The sequence below is a fragment of the Lipophrys pholis genome (genome assembly GCF_963383615.2).
Source record: "Lipophrys pholis genome assembly, chromosome: 1".
Classification (NCBI taxonomy): Eukaryota; Metazoa; Chordata; class Actinopteri; order Blenniiformes; family Blenniidae; genus Lipophrys; species Lipophrys pholis.
In genome coordinates, this window is record NC_137635.1 from 9,205,648 (window position 1) to 9,224,820 (window position 19,173).

General features: G+C 44.6%; 2 protein-coding genes across 2 annotated transcripts in view; one reads left to right on the top strand and one right to left on the bottom strand.

Annotated features, from left to right (window-relative positions):
• Positions 1–5,221, bottom strand: part of rhbdl1 (rhomboid, veinlet-like 1) — a 38,642-nt gene extending 33,421 nt beyond the window's left edge. Inside the window, exon 1 of the mRNA XM_080473587.1 lies at positions 4,735–5,221. Coding sequence (XP_080329713.1) covers positions 4,735–4,773 — 39 coding nt within the window. The 5' untranslated portion in view covers positions 4,774–5,221. The remainder of the gene's footprint in view (positions 1–4,734) is intronic.
• A 12,281-nt stretch (positions 5,222–17,502) lies between these two features.
• On the top strand, positions 17,503–18,775 carry h1-0 (H1.0 linker histone). The gene has a single exon (XM_080459463.1). It carries the CDS (start codon positions 17,729–17,731, stop codon positions 18,308–18,310), a length of 582 nt encoding a protein of 193 aa, XP_080315589.1. The 5' UTR covers positions 17,503–17,728; the 3' UTR covers positions 18,311–18,775.
• Positions 18,776–19,173: the final 398 nt, after the last annotated feature.

Genomic DNA, 19,173 nt, shown 5'->3' on the forward strand with positions numbered 1-19,173 from the left:
GGCTGCACACATTCACACACACCAAGTGTTGACGCTAAGCTGTCACACTGCACAGATACTGTTTCCCTTCGTAGTCTGACCTTATGGAGGAAGAACGATACACAGGGGAGAGTGTCTGCAGAGGATACACGGAGGTGGAGGATGGGTTCTTGTAGCCAATTAGGGTTATCAATTACCGAGATGAGGTACACTGAGATGAATGAGTGTTGGCAAGATGGGTAGATTCCTCCCGACCCCCCCCCCCCCTTCCCCCGCCCCCGCTGCCTTGGACAGACTGGTAACGTTCATGAGCCGGAGAAGGGGCAGATAATCAGCGAAAGAGAAAGGTTGAAGGAAGAAGGGAAAACGCACCGAGCAGGAAGCGGTTATTGAAGCGATCCAACACCGGTGAGGGTAACACTTTGACAAGCTGCATGCGTCTCCATGGTTACCAGTCGCCTGTGTGTCATCCTTTTCTTGCATTTTCCCCCTTTCTTCCCCTCCAACACATTGGCATTCAAGAGGCAACAGAACAACACAAAAGAGGAAGGAGAGAAACAGATGATGAAAGGAAGAAGGAATTGAGATGCTTGAGTGGGGAAATCAAAAAGCAGATGGATACAAAGAGACCAACGAGAGAAGAAGGGGGGAGGAAAACAGTGTGAAGTCAGGTAGGAAGAGTGTTGTAGAGATGTACGGTGGAAGTTTCCAGACACTTGAACTTTGCTTAGGGGCAAGTTGGAAAACACACAAGATGGGAACATGTACATGAGCATGAGGAGGAGGAGGAGGAGGGGAGCAAGGAGGAGTGGAATGCTGACGGTAGGGGAATGATCTCACTGTTAACCCCCGGGACCTCTATTACCTTCGGCGCAGAAACTCCTCCTCCTGACCCCAGCCAACGACCAGCTTATCAGTCTGCTCCACAGGAGCTGGGGACTGAACCCTCCAGCCACGACGCAAACAGACGCAGCCGGCATCTCCTACTGCGACAGGAAGCCAGCGGGACGAATGCATGGAGCACTCGTGCGTTTGTAGTCACATCAAGAGGCAGGAAGTGGACGAGATATGAATGCCTAAGCTTAGTTACAACTTCCATGCACCCATTCCACTGTAGTGAAAACTCAAGATGAATGAATTTCACCCGTTTCATGCAGATTTTTCTTCAGGTAAGGATGGACAATACATCAATAATAATCTTATGGATGTTCCAGAATACAGGATAATTGCTAACACTCTGATAGTTTGGCTTCTGTAGGTCAGGTTGCACAGCGTCAAGTGTTTGTGAGGTCAGAGGCAACAAAAATCTGCTCCTGTGTGGATCAATTCCTCATCAGATGAATTGAAACTTTGGTGGAACTGCATGAGTAGTAAAACGAGTTAACCTTTGGACAAGTTGGATGAAGTAAGAGAATAGATGGAATCATGTTTACACACACAGTCCAAAGATATACATGTTAGGTTAAATAGTACCTTGAAATTGATTTGTGTGATTGGACAGAATTTGAATATGCTTTCTGGAAGCATGAGAATTGTGTGTTAAAAAGACTATTTCTCTCACACATGCAGCTCTTCGTCAACCTTAACCTACCTAGTTTATTGCTTCGACTTTGATGATGTCTTTTTTAATTCAATAATAGAAGATTAATGAATGAAATGGATGCTAGACTATAAGGATTGAAGCAAAATCTGCCTCATTTTTGTTGATCGAAGAAGCAAAAAGGGATTAAAAAAGTATTCGAAAGTCAGGAATGCAGCACTGATGTGTTTCTTCAACCAAATGACAGTGACTCTGTGTTGCAGAGGCAATAATACAAACTCTTTTGGCTTTTCTGAAAAGGGCCATCAGCCCCAAGTAGAGCGGTGTATCTGCACAGGCTGTGGCATTTAACACTAAGTGTGTGTTTGCGTGGCATCAGATTGAAACCCTTTGTATCGTCTCTGCTGCCCTCAGAATGACTCAGGTGACTCTAATTATCACAAAGCACGTTCTCCTGCACTCTAACTATTGCTGTATTCACATGTTTTCCACTGTGGAACTGCCCTCTTGATCCAAGCCGTTCACTCTCATCAAGTAAAGGGACAGAGACATCCAATGAACGCTCCCTTAATGCAAACAACTCTCTAACTAAACTGACTGAGACAAGTACAAATAGCCAGAGGCCTTTTTTTTTTCTTCTTTAAGCTCGCTGTGAATTGGCTTAAAAAAAACGAAAACGAGAAAAAGGGGTAGTATACATGTAGGTTTATTCTCTGTACTTGGCATGAATGTGTCAAAATAACATCCTAAACCCCAATGTCCTTATGGCTGAGATAGAAATAAACCTGATAAGAACTCTTTGAGGGACGGGGCGCTCTAGACCAGCTATTGTTAGCACACTTTAGCGGCCGGCTGTGCCCCCCCGTCCAGTCGTCTTATCAGTGGCCCTGCAAACAGAGGCGGCACCAGAGTTTTTGTGCGTGCATGTTTTGATGATGAGCATATGTGTGAGGCTGCACAGGCCAGAAATAGCCCGAGCTCAGCATCGCAACCTCCCGCAGACAAAGACTAATAAACCCACTCGTGTTGCCACTGTTGCGTTCTCTTTTTCTCCTCCCTGCAGCATTCTCATGTGGTTCAGTGTGACAGACTTGCAATATCCTTTCTCTTTCGCAGGCCTGCAGTGACTCGTGCGGATTCGGCGTATATGAGGATATTTCAAAAGAATCTCGGAAAACTTCAGCAAGGCACAATTAATTAAAACCTTACATATGTTTGACTAACAGAACTTACACACAACTATTGCATCTGTTTGAATGGTACTAAAGCAAAGTATATGGGTTTTATTATAAGTATTACTGACAAGAAGCGTTACAGCCAAGAAATAAACTATCATGCTGAAACTTCTTCACTATTTGTGCATAGTTTGAATTTCAAGGAAGTGCAAGATTGCAGATCCATAACTCTAGAATCTGAAAAAAACAGAGTTTGTATCCTCGTAATCACGTTTCTTTTACAAATGACTACACAGACAACACCTTGAAGCAAAGCACTTGACCTCCAAAAGCTTTTGTGGATTTGTTCAGCAGCTGGTGGGATTTTGTGGCCATTGAGGTCTGATTCTGCTGAATGTGACAACATCAGTGTGGAGGGCAGAGTGGTAACAACACCAGGCATAACCTGCAAAGCTTTCACCTCGATAAAGATGAGAAAAACCTGGCCAATATTTAAAGAGGCAGCAGGGTTTGTTTAAAAAAAAACAAAAAAAAAAAAACATGCCTGCCTGTTCACTGTCCAAAAAGCTATTGGCAGATATCACTCGATTCTGGTTCAATTAGAAAGACCTCTCACAAATCAAAGCCGCTGCATGGAGTCCCAAAGGTGTAAAAAGGCCTGTTGTCAGCCACTGTGAGTGATTTGGTCCAGACTTGAGCCTAATAGGACTGAGGCCTGCTCAACTGTGGCCTTTCAAACGCCGTATATGAACACAAGCAAAATAAACCCTGCAATCAATAAAACAACCAGCCATTTAAATGTGGAAGTATTGGCTTCATCTGTAGCCCAAGGACCTGCCACATGGAAATGGATATTGACACAGATGAGTCAGCCTTTTTGAAACCACATTAAAATCTGTCTATGAAGGAAAACGTATTGTTGAAGCTTCGCCGAGCAGTTATCGCTAAAGTGCTTCCACAGTAAATGACTCACTGGTGTGACCACAAAGCATCTTCTCACTCGGCCCACACAGGCTTCCTCCACTTGGTATGAAAACACACACATTCATAAAATGCAACTGTGCACATATCGCAGACACACACACATCTCCTCACTCTCCAGAGTCAGCTGATTGATGTGTTGCTGATGGGCCACTCGTGACCCCTAAACCCTGCAGCAGCTAATCAATTCCTCCCTCCTGCACAAAATCACTGCCCAATCTATCTGTCAATCAGACCAACCCCCCAAAAGGCCAGTGCACTCTCCCAATCAGCAGACAGACGAGTTGAAAAAAAGTTTACAGGAAGCACAACACAAATACATGCATGCTTTGGGATCAATTTGCCCTCAAACCATTTTGGTTTGTTCATTTTGGAAACGGTAAACCAAAAATGAGGGTAAATATGGCTTAAGCACTGAAAGAAACCAGATGTCAAGAGAAATGTGTTTGACTTTCCTAAATATGGCAACCAAGACTGTGTTTTGAAGACCGAAAAAAAAATCAGCCCTAAATAGCAGCTTCCGTTTTAAAGAATGACCATGGAATTAGTGGGTTGACCCCTAAAAACAAAAGAATGGATCATCTTGTAATCTTTGGTTGTTGTGACAGAGACACGATGAGACTGGGTGTGTGGAAGGAACTGAAAATACAACTCCCAGGTGAACACGTCCATACACACACATAGGAAGACTGCTGCATACTGCATGTTACCACTGCAAGAATAAAGAGCACATTCCCTTCATTTTGCACATAAACATCAACCAGTCCACACATCCATTCACCAGTCCACACATCCATTCACTCATCTTTTCTTTCAACCGCGACATGAAGGTCCTCTGTCATTGTGGCTCGTGATGTGACCTCACATCCTCGGGGCCAACATGGCTCCACGATGCTCACATCTGGGCGTCTGTCATGTTGTCTCAAGCTCTCAATTTGTCCCCGCAAAACAGCCCCTGCTAACAGTCCTACCATCAGTCTCCATGTCTCGGTCCCTGGATAGACAGGCGAGGTGGCCAGGAGCCTGTAACCATAGAAACCTCCACCGCTGCTCGCTTACCTGCTCTTGTATGAGCTGAAACAGGGAGCTTCTATCCATATACTGGCCAGGGAGGTGAGAGGAGCCGCCGAGGACAAGGGCATAGGGAGGAGCAAGGGAGGAGTGGTGGTGGTGTTGGAGAGGCTGTGATAAGGTGGATGAGGGGTATGATCTGGTAGCAGCTGGTGCCTAAATTGTAGCGTGTGTCGGGCCGCGCCGCTGCTGCTGCCGTGCCCCCACACTGCCACCGGTGAGCTCGGTCCCTGGTTTTCCTTGCAGCTGCTGGTGTCGCCAGGGTAACAGCCGGTGCTGTGTGTGCGTCGGTGGTGCAAACGAGCCGTGACTCCGCTCTGTGCCAGTGCAGCGTGGCGCGGTGGTAAACCCAGCTTCAGCAGACGACAGGCAGGCAAAGGCAGACCCAGCAGCTCTCATTCACTCGCCTCCTCCTCCTCCTCGCTCTCCTCTATCCCATTGCACTGGCTGCTACCTCTCTCGCTCTTCCCTCTCCTCATACACACACCGCATCGCCTGCATACCAATGAGGCAGGGGAGGGAGGTGGCCTCGCTCTTCCAATTGCAGAAGGCGAAGGAGTGGCCAGGGGATGCGGCTCTTCGCCCTCTCTACAAGTCAGGCGTCTCAGGGAGGGAGCAGAGGATGGCTTCCACTGCGGCTTTGCGCTTACTACTGGCACAGACGAGCCCACCCCCCGCCCCCATACACAAGTCTCGTCTGTTACTGACAGCCACACACACAAACCCACACACTGTAAACAAGACAAAAGCTACCAGCACACAGACATATGGTTGAATCCCACTGTTAATATTAAGGATGAACGGCACCAGATGCATTAAACTACTAATGGTACTGATGATGATGGTGGTCCCTCAAGAAATCTGCTGTGCAGCCCTTCCCATCAGTGTGTGTGTGTGTGTGTGTGTGTGTGTGTGTGTGTGTGTGTGTGTGTGCGTGTGTGTACACTGCATGGACTGCTGCAGTGATCAAGCACACTTCCTCCAGAAGCACAGGCACAAACCTCAAATTGAATTAAAGGGTTGAAATGGCTGGATTATCCAATGAGCTCAAAAACATACCCCAACAACGACGCGGGGCCAGAATCCTCAACACAATCATTCATTACAGGTATTACTGGGACAAAGTATCATTTTATGTTAATACGGTGCATAATAAGAAGGTGTCATGCTGAGAACAAGGCAGTTACACCACACAAATGATGGAGAGCCAGATTGTCTGGGTTCATGTGGGCGGCAGTTTTTTCTGAGAGGCTGCTAAATAAGGTGTTTTCTTTCTGCACAAATCCGCAATGACCCCTCCTCCTCAGGACAATGACAATAAGGGGGGGGGTGGAAGAAGTTGAAGGGAGGTATAAATCTCAATGCACATCACTGCCTTAACTGCTCTCTCGTCGAGGACGCTGGCGAACGTGTGACCTGATGATGACTTCAACCAGTCAACTAGACACGCTTGAAGCGGGGACTTCTTTTCTTCTGCGCTGTTTCCCCAGAGATCCGAGTATCAGCAGTGTAACTCCGGATCCCAGACAAACTGTGCCTCTGTCTGCACTTATACCGTGAATACACCGGATGTTTCAGCCTTCATTTGCTCCTGGAGCATTGATGTAAGAAAGCTCATTGTGAATATTTGAAGCAAAGGGTTTATTGTATTATTACTAAATATAGGAAGCTTAGCCACCTTGAACAGGACAAACTTCCCAGAATTTCCTTTTGTCACCTTTCATAAGGCCGAATTAACACAATCTGTTTGAACAAAACCTTAATGACCCACAAAGTCTATAGGAACTGCAAGACTCTTTTCTGTGTGAAAAGACTGAAGTCGCTGTGTGCGGTCTTTTATTCCAACACTAATCAATGTTAAGAATTAATTTGCCTCCAACACTCTGCAGTTGTGCGCATGAATAAGACGAATCTAATTATAAGGTCACTGCTGGAGGATTTGCAAACTGCAATAAGTGAGACAGATTGAAAGAACTGCAGAAATAAGAAATAAAGCTGGATTCAACTGTTGCCTTGGTAACCTCAGAGGACTCCCATCAAACAATGATAGAAATACCATGAATTAAAAAAAAAAAAAAAACCCGCTGTGCAAAAAGAAAAGAAAATGCACAAAGCCCCCTTCAGACAACTGAATTGTATGAAAACTCTGCGTGCTGTGGCCACTGTTAAAGAAAATCGATGGTCTACCACGTAGTCATCAGATAACATGAAAATGGTAAATGTCCTACATCAACTAAACTAGCGGCAGGGACAGGTACACCATGAAAGAAAAAGATGGCAGGCGGGGTCACGGGTCCATCAAAGGTCCACACCAGCATCACTCTTATTGTTACACTGCCACCGAGTGACATACACAGATGACTAACCGAGGGAGATATCGCTCCTGTGCCATGTTGTCTCTGCACCCTGCAGCGTCCCTGGCTGAACGGCCCCTCTTGAGCCTGACTGAACCCTTCATGTTCCATTCAGCTCTGGTGGCTGGACGCAGGCGGCGGGACAAACCCACTCTAACCAGACCCGCGAGCGGCAGACAAAACAGCGGCCAGCCGGGCCTCCGTGCGAGAGCAGGGAGTGAATAACAAGGCCTTTCAGAGAGGCAGGAATGCACATTAACTAGATGACCAGTTTGCCTCCTTTCCGTTTCTTCGCCTCCATCTTAATGACCTCGAGGTTTATGAGGCAAGGTATTCGAGTATTATTGTCTGCCAGTGAGACAAAGGCAGGAAAAAGATTTGGTTGCATAGCCTATAGGTCTGAATTCAGTGTGGCCTAATAATATATAAGTTCCACCACCACTAAGGCTTTTCACATACATGTTAATTTATTCGGTGGGGTACGTAATGTTTGGTACAATTTGGACAATTTAAACTCAATTTCACAGGTGAACAATGGATGTGTATTCCTGTATATTTGAGATAATCTTATAACTCCCTTCACCCACTGGTTCAGTCTTCCTCTAAACCTATGGACCAAAACCAGAGGCTCCAATCCGGCCAAACCAACAAGACAATTGTAATAGTTAAAAACAAAACCGATTTTTTTACACAGATTTCTTAAGAACAGCGGATACAACACAACACTGAGAACCGAGCTTAGATATCGGTGATGCTGCCATGAAAGATGTGAGGGTGAGCTTGTAAAAACACCCATAATGCAACAGCTAGAGGAGAGGTTCTTTTGACATTTCGCTGTATTTTGCACCAGAATGTTTCATTAAGATTGGCTTTACGTTGAGACTGTCACATTCCATCAATTAAACTCTGCATCACAACAAAGAAAACCTTTTAAAGTTTCAATTTAAAGGTTATCATGACACTAATACTGGTCCGGCTCACTCAGGCGGAAAGTGGGCTGCATGTGGCCCAGAATTAAAATGGGTTTGACCCCTCCTGCTCTGAGCATTATATGAATACGTTCAGTCTGGATAGTTTGTCACCAGGATCACCAGATTATACCAGATTATATCTCTGCGGCAGTTATATTAGTAACCACCGATGTGTAAACACGTGTGATATATTAAGCCTCACATAATAACAAACAGTAACTTCAAAAGTTTAGGATGAGCGCCCATCAAACATGCCATAAAAAAGTAGATTCTTGTACGCTCAGCTCGGAGCCCTTATCGTTCCCCAGGTAAAAGAAGCATACAGACATGAAATGCTTTTGCAATCATGGCATGCTGAGGTGGATTTTCCTTTTGTTTTTATTGCACCATGTATATACACCTGAGGAACAACTAGGTGAAATAAAACGTATGTGGATGAGGTTTTCATTCTGGCAATAGTATTGAGCAACACAAGGTGCAGCACTTCAGTGAAAAACAAAAAAAAAGAGAGATCCTTTGCACTTTTATAGGTTGCTATTGGAAATGTGCAGAAGGATTTGTGGCTCATTTGGTTATTTTCCTCGTCTGGAGTCTTGAAAGCCGAGTACCATTTCTTGGAGGACCTTTAAATAATTCAGATAATCAATCACAAAGTCCTAAATAGGGCGTCATATTTGCATTAAAATGCAAAGTGCTACTTGGAGGTACGAGTTTTTGAGCTTGTGTGCAGTACTCCATGATCAGACAAATACACAGCCGGATTTAATGTATTTTCCCTTTAGGGGAGGCTGTAAGTTGTACTGCAGAAAGCAATAAGAAGAAATTACCTCATAAAAATCCTAATTAAACTGGTTGTTGTGGGTGACCGGCAGGATTGAGCCACATCAGTACCTGATGATATGTCAGTGTGGACATTAGAGCGAGGTGGAGACTCGAAATCAGCCTGAGGAGCATTATTGTAACAGAACAGAGAAAGCAGAACAACAAACAGCCACAGTTGGAAGTAAATATAAGTGTAATCAGATGTAAGCACAGCACCTCGCCAAGAGATAAATGTTAAAGTATTCAGTGTGTTGTCAGCGTCCACTGTCACACTGGGGCTCTGTTGTCCAAATACTTAAAAACAGGTCGTTCTCGACGGGGTTCTTCTAGAACCTTCTTGAATCTGCTAATCGTGAGAGTTAACGTGGATGGTTCTTTAGTCCTGAGCCAGTGAGTGTGTAATAGTGGGAATCACCCGCGCCATGAAAAATGGCAGAAAGATGAATCAGGTCACTGAGTGACACAGTTATGATCCAAACTGCTCCACTTAGAAGATCTCTGGGGGACAGAACATGGAAGAGGGGAGGACGAGGAAGGAGCGAGTGAGAGGAAGGAGGTTGGAATCACAGAGATCTATCTGGAGAACACAAAGCCACTTGGAAGATGATTAATGCAGTTTAAGTCCTATCAGTTCTTATAATATGGGGGCACTGGGTCAGCTGAATCCCGCCAACGTCTCATATCCATCCATCAAACATCAGTTATTTATAAGGTTTCAATGCCACTACTTATTGGGTTGAGCTCAGGCTTTCAGAGTACGCGTGAGCGTGGAGAGACCTCTGGTGTTTCACACTGCAGCTGCAACATCTCAGTCTGAAGCGCTTCCATACATGTCCCCGGTTAGGACATAGCTTGTGCTGCTCCTTCACTATTACAAGCATGACAACACGCTGCACGGCAGGCAAACAATAAAGCTCGTATTATTTCTGCAGCACCATGCTACAGAGATATTTTTCTTTCATTTCAGGGCCTAAAACATCAGATACCACAGGATTACTTATTATCAGCCAAATGTCTGCATGTTTATATCGACAGCACCGTTTCTACTTCATGCTAATGTACTGAATATTGCACACATTTCCCTTCTTTAAATCACAATGCTCATTATGTTTTTTGCCAAGGCAAGTACAACGTGGAGAGCAAACGACGCATAACATCTCCTCTTTAAAGCTGCCACTGCCCTCTGTTGGTGACGCTCTGATCAGAAGTCAGCCGCAGCCTGGGACGGGTTGGATTTTCCCAGAACTCCTTAAAAATTACTTCAAGGAAGGAACAAATGATGAGACTGAAGAGAGTCTGTTTAGTCACGTTTTAAATAGAACTGAGTGAAGAAAGACTTCCTTGCTCATTTGAGATATAAATGACTAGTTTAGCTGAAATTTCTTGAAAGAATTTTTTATTTGCAATAATTAAAACACAAAATGCAAAACTGCAAAAAAACTCAAAACTCTTACCAAGTTTATTAGTCTTGATTTTAGTCAAAATGTCTGATTTCATTTGATTTAAGATAAATCCACCGGACAAGTAAGCGGGACTTGTTTTAAGACAATGCATCTTAAACATCTTGTTAAATCAAACTATCTCGAAATGATCTTGTTTTAAGTTGCATTTTAAATGTCATCCATTTTTCAAGGTGAGCTGTTATTTGTACAAGATAGATCGTCTTAAGTTTAGCATTTATGGCTTTTTCTAAAACACCAAATGTGAAAATACCCGTGAAATATAACATAGAAATATCTTTTCCCTGCTAATTTTAAGATCGAAATATTCAAAATCACATCTTATTTTAAGAAATCCTGCCAAGACATTTTTCACTTGTGCTATTGGCAGATTTTCTTTCCACTTATTTAAGCAGCTTGAAATCATTTTGTGTGTTTTGTTCGAAGGGCATTTTCCCCAGTGTAAATATCCATTGGTTGGCTGTTGCAGCAGCTTGTGTTAGTCCAGCTAAGTCTCGGTGTATTAAAGGGGCAGAGGGTGAAGTCGGGATTAAGGCTAAATGTAGCGTTCCTCGAAAGAGCGACGCATCGGTGAAGAACGGAATGTGATTCTGTGTCTCTTGTAAATGAAAAAAACTCAAAGACTCTAATTGCGGTTCTAACGGTTGTTTGAGCTGTGAGTTGACGGTAGTTTGAGGGAGTCTGCTCGTCTGACTGACGGCTCACAGACCTGGTCCACCGACGAGAACGTCACGCGAGAGCCGCTTTGACAGCTGAGACTGTGGAAATAGTGACCTGCTCTTCATACGGAGATGACTCGCGGACGTTTTTTGGGCGGAGAACAGTGAGACGTTCTCTCAGTGAACTGGTGGCCTCCGTTTAGAAACACTTGGTCACAGACACCTGCTCGGACAACCAACTGTCAAACGTCGACACATGGCCCCCACTTGCTTGCTCCCTGTCCGGGGAGCATTCACGCCACCGCCTGCCAAAGAGCAACTGCGTCTTATAGACTCATAGAACGTCACTGCTTCAGTGTGGATCCAATCAATAAGAGGTGGACAGTTCCTGATTGTGTCCGGCTGGTGGACAGCTGCACTCCATCCTGACCACAGCTGACGTCCTGAAAAGTGCACAGAGGGAGGGGGACCGTCCAACTGGAGTATTTGAAGCATGTGCTGACCACAGTCCTTTAGTTGTTCAGGTTCTGTGCTTCAGTGATACGGCAGAAAGTAAAACAACAAAAGTGAAAACACTGAAGTCTCAGCACGATTCTAGGTGGAGTTATACTTCCTAAGCATGTGGCATTAGGATCACAGTTGGCTGCGGATGTGGATTATCTACCTCCTCACCCTGAAAAGCTCTTTGGCCCAGTGCTTAATGGGAAATTAACTTTTACTTATATAGCACGTCATACTGTCTCATCGCAACTTGGGGTTCAGCGTCTTATCCGACAACGCGTTCGATACGTCCAGACCAGCTGTGAAGTCGAGTTTGTGCGTTTCAGTCTTAGAGAGCAACACATTTCAATTCCACTAAGACATCAGCATCATGCTCGACCCACACGGTGTTTTCAGAAAACTTTCATGCATTATCATATTTTTAAAACCTAATTACAAAACATGCTCTCTCTTTTTTTTTTTTTTATAAATGATTTTGTTGAGAATATCATTGTTGTTCCATTTTTAAAGCTCACCAAGGGCATAGTCATCAAGCTCCGTTTTTATTTTCCGAATGGAAGTGTGTTCATGACGTTCGATGAATTCCAGAGATATTCTGCTCACTGCCAACGCTCCAGGCCTGTTTTCTGCACAAATCAATACTGTGACAAGACATAGCAAAGAAACGGTAGTGTATGTGCTTAAAGAAGTATTTCCCACATCACTACACTGGCGGTTTTCGGGTCAGCCTGGGTGATTCGGCATCCTCTACTGTGCCCCTCTTGTGTGGGGGCCCTCAAGGCTCCGTGTTAGGCCTTTTTTCTTTTCTCACAAAGAAGGAGCCATGTTTCTTAAAAGCCTGGATGGCACAGAACTTTTTAAACTTTAGTGAAAAAAGAGAAGTGATGGTTTTTGGTGACACCACTGGGGACCACCCTATAGATCTGGGTTATTTGGCCAAGTTCTCAAAAACCTCTCATCATGAATCTTGAGGTTAAAATGGATCCGGACCTTGTAAAGTCCACCTGTTTCCTCCTGCGACCGCTGGACAAAACGAAGCCTCTGCCTTAAAGGAAACACCTTGAATCGGTGGTCCAAGCGTTTATTGCGAATCGGCTGGTCAATCGCAATGGACCTCCTGATGGTGCAGAACGCCGCTGCTCATCTTTTAACCGGAGCACAACATATCGTCAACGTCAACATATCTCCCCAGCTTGAGCGTCTTTGCACTGGCTGCCTGTTCATTTTAGGATCCAGCAGCCGCGTCGCTCCCTCCCTGTCGGCGCTCATTCAGGCCAAAAACCAACGTAAGCCGAGGGCGGACTGCGTCTTTGTAGTCATTGCCCTGAAGCTGTGGACGGACTCGTCTCTGTCTGTTTTTAAAGCAAGCCTTGAAACGCACTTTTTCTCTTTGGCCTTCGACACCATGTGAGCTGCCGACTTTTTAATCGATATGGTTCTTACTCATCTTTTTAATGTCTTTTATATTATCCAAGTTTATCCACAGAGCTTCTTGAAATTAGCCTGGTTCTGCTTATTAAAGCCAAAGTAAAGCCACAGTCTTAAAATGAAAGCAACCCAGGCAGAATGCTTTGACCGTAGCACAGTGTGATGGAGCGCTGGATAGCAGCGGGCCCTTTGAAAATTGATCCACAGTCCTGATAGGGAGCAAACCGAAGCCGTCACAAGTGAAATGGAGGATGACGTTACCCACAATGCTTTGGGCCAAGAGACAGGACCAGGCTTGAGAGAGTTTTTGGAGAGCTAAAATTACAAACTGGCATCAGATAAATTTAGCGGCGCGATGCTAAAACACACTTGACACGCTTCTGTAAATACACTTGTAATGTCACTGGCACTGCTCTCTGTGTGACTTCTGAGCAAAAAAAAAAAAAACTAAACAAAAGAAATGAAAGAGCCCCACACTGGCTGAGGAGGTATGTGAAAGAGAACATATCTACTGATCAGACATGGCCATAATGAAAGATGATAGTTGAAATATTTCAAGGCCTCGGTTGTTGTTGTTCTTCAGTCTACTTGACGGATATGAGGTGATAGTGTGAACCACTCCACCACTCTGGCTCCTTTTCAGGACAAAATTACTTTTCTTCCTACCCTGTGATTGTATATCAGTGACTTCTTCAAATATCTATATATGTTTATAGGCAGCGCATTGTGATATTATTATCTTGTATAAATATACAACACACACGATTATAATGTTTTAATACTCTAGACTTTAACACTGTTCTCGTCCAATTGAACAAAGCTGCATCAGTTCAATTGCAGGAGTGTTTTTATATTTTCACACGGAATTGTGGAAATCTGAGTGTGTAGACATTGTCAACAGACTACTTCACTAAAGAGTGAGCTGTCTTTCTAATACTTTTAATAGTTTTATGTTGTGATTCTGAATCTATAAAGAGAGTGGCTGCGATGGCAGGAGTCTAGTGTAACCTGTCATCGAACCCAAAAGAATTCATACACGTGTTGTAATAGATCTTCTGGATATTTTGGTTTCTTATTGTGTTTTTGTTTTGGGTGAAGGCTGTGGCTTTGTTTAGTGTTGTGTTGTGTCGTCGGTTTAAAGAATAAATAAATCATCCATATTTTGCTTTCTGGAGTAATCTTCTGGATTAAGCACTTAGAAGGTAATCGATCTACCTCCAGCCTGAGCCGACGTTATTGAATCGGTTGTTTTTTTTGCAATTCAAGGATACTATAATGTGAAATACAGAAAAGCAAGCAAACAAGAAAGAAGAAAACAAGCGTGTATTATGACAGAAATGTTTCAAAAAGGTATTAGTAGTAAAGAATATTTAAAATAAGCACATAGTTTGGGGAGATTTAATTAATTTCAGTGCAATTTCATGTCTGTGGGTTTGGAGCCACAGCGACATTACAAAATGGATTATTTCTGACATTTATGTGTACAACAATGTGAAATTCAGAAAGGCAGATAATGATGTGTGGGTGAGGAACAAGTAACCAGGCTATTTTCAGGTTAATGGCATACTGGCATACAGTGTGACATGGAAAAACAGATATTGGTGGTTAACAAAAAACTTCTTCCTACTCCATTTTCAGACATTTTGAATTTTATAAATATATATATAACATAGTATTTTGGCTGTGAATGTACTAAAAAACTGCACTTGAACATGTAAGAGTGATTCTTAATGAAATATTTCACAAATGCATGCAGTGTCTGACAATTTAAATTGTACTTTAAACTGTAAACTTTAAATTGTATGTATCTGTATGCTGCATATGTTTTTGACATGTCTAATATGAGTTGATCATCTGAAAAAATGCCATTTATTTTCTGTAATCTGATGGTTTTTCGCACCATTAATGTTACTTCAGCTCAAGGTGACGGTACTAAATTGTTGTGTTCTACAATTTAAGATACAGAAAAGCAAAGACGGTGAAACCAGACTATTTTCAGGTTAAGCTGTATCTGTCATGCATTATGACATGAAAGCATTTCAGAGATATGAGTGGTGAACAAAACATGTCGTAAACATTTCCTTTGAGAATGTTGAATTAATCATTTTTGTTTGTGTATGTTTTTGCACATAAATGTTACAGCATCTTTTTTCTTCAAGATTGCATTAATAAATGGCATGCTAAAAATAAATAAATAAATCACTCAATGCAAAATGCAGACAAAGAAAAAAAGATCCGTTGTGATTTTGCGCCTCAATCGATAACCAAAAATCAAAATGGCTTCCACTAATTGATTATTCAACTAATCCGAGGAGCTGCGTCTTTACAAGGACGTCAAACCAGGAACAAAAAGCGCATGTCGTGAACAACTGTGGAGGATTGAAGAGAATCCGATGGAGAGTTTGAGATTTTCACGCAGGAATCGGCAGAGCAACAAGGGAACGCATCGTGTCAATAACGTCCCGGTGCTCAAAGTGTGCGTGTGCGTGTGCGTGCCAAATGAGCTCGGAGGACGTCCCTCTGTCGTTGGTGGTGGTGGGTGGTGGTGGTGGGTGGTTGGGGGGGGGGGGGGGGGGGGGTCAGTGTGCAAGTGATCTAAACGGAGCACCGCCGGCCGCAAACAACAATAATACGTGACACAAACAAGCTCCAGAGATCCAGAGAAACCCCAACAAGGCGACACTCGCCAGCTATTCCTGCTGCACATGGCCCGACAAAAGTCGCAAACAATAGGCATTTTGTTCATGTTGTCACAAAGACATTAGTTAGTATTTATACCCCCCCCCCCCCCCCCCCCCCCCCACACACACACACACCCACCCCGCTGCACACACCCACAATCATCTAACTGCGCAATTGCAAAAAAAAATTAAAATCTTCCTCCAGTCTAAGTCTATTTTATCCACCTCCTCAGTTATTTGTATTATAAACAGGTTCATAAGGACATTCACCCCTTCACCAACTCATTGTCTCATCCAGTCCCCTCCCTCTTCAGCTCAGTTGGACCACATGACAACGCCCCCCCCCCCTCCCCCCCTCCACGGTTTCACTAACTCACCTACTGTCCAGTTAACAACCAGCCTGTAAACAACAACAACAACAACAACAACAACCCAACATGAAGTGCCTGAGGACACAGGTGGAGCAGTGCGAGACCATCAGCAGCTCATTGTACTTATTTAGTGATTCCTGAGGCTGTTTACCAGTGACAGTTAATATAAAACACTAAGGTGGGATTGATGGAGAGGAGGAACAGTGTTTTACTATAATTACATGATCCTACAATAAGCGCGTCCCTGTTGCAGGCTGCAGTGTTCGACCTGCTCTCTGACAGCCGACCTGCTCCTCTGACCACGTTTTGCTCCGCCGACTGACGTGGAGGGGTTTTAAAATCTGCTCATTATCCTAAACTAGTTCCACAATAACTGATAACCAAAGTCCGGAGAACACTCTACTTTCAGTGGCTGTGACTTATAGGAATCAAAATGGCGTTTCAGGGAGGGACAACAGACCTGATGTTAAAACCAGAAACATTGCAGGAGGATCCGTGGAAAGTTGTTTGTTTGTTTGTTGTTGTTTTTATTAGATTTTTTTTTGGGGGGGGGGGGGGGGGGGGGTGATGGTGGGGACCGAACCCACACATCCTCATCATGATGAGAGAAAATGAAATGACAGAGGTGAGCCTGGTGGAGCTCTGATGCGCCAGGTCCTGAACAAAAGAAAAGCATCATCGCGTCCCGTCCTGGAGGAGCGCAGCCCCCCCGCACAGCTGGACACCGCAGCTCCGCAGCTGAGACCCCCGCCACTAATAATGGGGTCACTTTTATCACCCGCCATCAGGATCCTTGATCTTTGAAGGTGTTGGCAACTTTCCTGACAATGGAGCTCGAGTGGCCACTGCCATAGTGACAGTTATAACAAATTCTGCCCCAAAACGGGCAAAACCCCGAGAACCCCGCAGCGCCCCGCACCTTAAACTCACCGCCGTGCCCGTGCCGACTGTCACCTGCCACTTACATACCGTGACATTTCATTTAAATGAGGTTTAACAGTAAATAATCTCGACCACGTCACTCAAAGTCAATGGCCGGACTGTGTTAGTTGTGAAAATGTATCGATGTATTAAAAGGAAAAACGGAGTGGAGCGATGCGCGAGCCGCGCGCTCCCGGCCGAGCATAGATTCAACTTTCACATGCACGCGGAGATTTGCCCCCAGGTTCCGTCTGTTTGGGTCAATTTAACGCGAATTGTGCAAAATTGTTGGCGGCACGCGCTACTTCCAGCTGGTTTTCCCGGAATAAAAGTTGTTGTCTGGCGGCGGAGACGCGGAACAAGTGGGTCACCGTGAAGCCCAAAGTCTCCGGTACCGGCCCGGCGGGCTCTGCGGAGCCCAGCCCGGCCACACGCTCCATATTTCACCGGAGATGGAGGATGAAGAAACACAAACAGGACCGCGCCAGTTCCATGGACTCCGCTAGATCAGCTGCTGGCAGTTGGTGTTCTCAATCACGTCCGCAGTTAGGTTTCATAGGCTCAGTGTAGCGCCTGTGGAATAAGACACTTAAGTGATCCGGCGGACAGACGCGTCACTTTTTGTGGAGGACTTTTATGTCGTTTCATTTATTTAAAAAAAAGAAGCTTTTTTTTTTAAGAATAAGTGGGACTTTGAGAAGAAAGCCTTCATTTGTGGCTTCACGCGTGTTTGTCTGTTACCGACGAGCCAGCGCAGCGCACCGGGTTGAATTACACCTCCGGGACTTGTTTGTCAACTTAAAACAAAGTGGCCATGGCAGAGACGTCAGCGGCTCCGGCTAAAGCCAAGAAAGCATCCAAGCCCAAGAAGCCGCAGCATCCCAAGTACTCGGAGATGATCAAAGCGGCGATCGTTCATGACGCGAGCCGGAGCGGAGCGTCCCGTCAGTCCATCCAGAAGTATGTCAGGAAGAACTACAAGGTGGGCGACAACGCCGATGTGCACATCAAGCTGGCTCTGAAGAGGCTGGTGCTCAACGGGACCCTGCGCCGCACGAGAGGCACCGGCGCGTCCGGATCCTTCAGACTGGCCAAGCCAGAGGACTCCAAAAAGCCCCCCAAGGCGCCCGCGGCCAAGCCAAAGAAGGTTGTCAAGCCGAAACCCAAGAAGGCGACCAAACCCAAGAAGGTGACCAAGACGCCCGAGAAAACCAAGAAGGCACCAGCGAAGAAAGTGAAGAAGGTGGCGAAGAAGGCGACGCCGGTAAAAGCCAAGAAAGCACCGGCAGCGAAGAAAGCCAAGGCAGCCAAGCCCAAGGCCAAACCAGCAAAGAAGGCAGTCAAGCCCAAAGCCAAGACGCCCAAAAAGGCAGCCAAAGCCTCAAAGAAGAAGTGAACGGACACTATCTGACAGACACAAGTCATTGTACATACTTGAGGAAATGTTTTCGTATATGTATTATTTTTGTAAGGTCTCATACAAACTTCTGCTGTTTTTACTGGTAGTTTTCTCCTCATCGCCCGAAGAAGCTGTAGAAATGATTGTGAGCTTTCCACTGCGTTAATAACAGTTACTTTCCATTGAGTGAGATCTTGCTGAAGGGAAACGTGTACATACAGTTGAACTCCTGTGTAGTGTTTTTAGTGCACGAGTCACACTGCGAATACAAGTGTTTGAATGGTGAGCATTGTGGAGCCTTTACAATGTGCAGACCACAAGCGGTGGACGTCAGCAAGATTCTCCTAAAGGCTCTATAGTTGTCATTCAACCTCCATCCTCTATACTTTAACATGTTCAAGCGACCCCGTGTTCAGTCACTTTTGAAGACTGCTTACTCTGTAAAACAATAAACCTTTGTCATCTTCCAAAGGAAGTGTCTGAAAACTTATTGCGCACATCTTACGCGTGCGTAAATACGCGCGGCTGTTGATTTATAAGAATGAATTTCTGTGTTCATGATATATAATGAAACCTTAATAGGATCGATTACAACCATACAATCTCCATAGACACATACTAAGACCCGCTTCACGAAAGAACAGCTATTATAAATCTATATTGTCTGGAAATATTTCAGAAACGCATTTTTGGGGTGAATGCTGCCAATTTAGAATATGGTTCGAAGTTAGAAAAGTCCAACGGTGCACTTTTTTCCAAAACTTACTTACCCTTCTTTCTATTGTAGGAAATAGTGAGCAATGAAATTGCTTTAAAAGACGAAGTAAACCCTGCAAAACCGACAGATTCAGTTGGGAAAG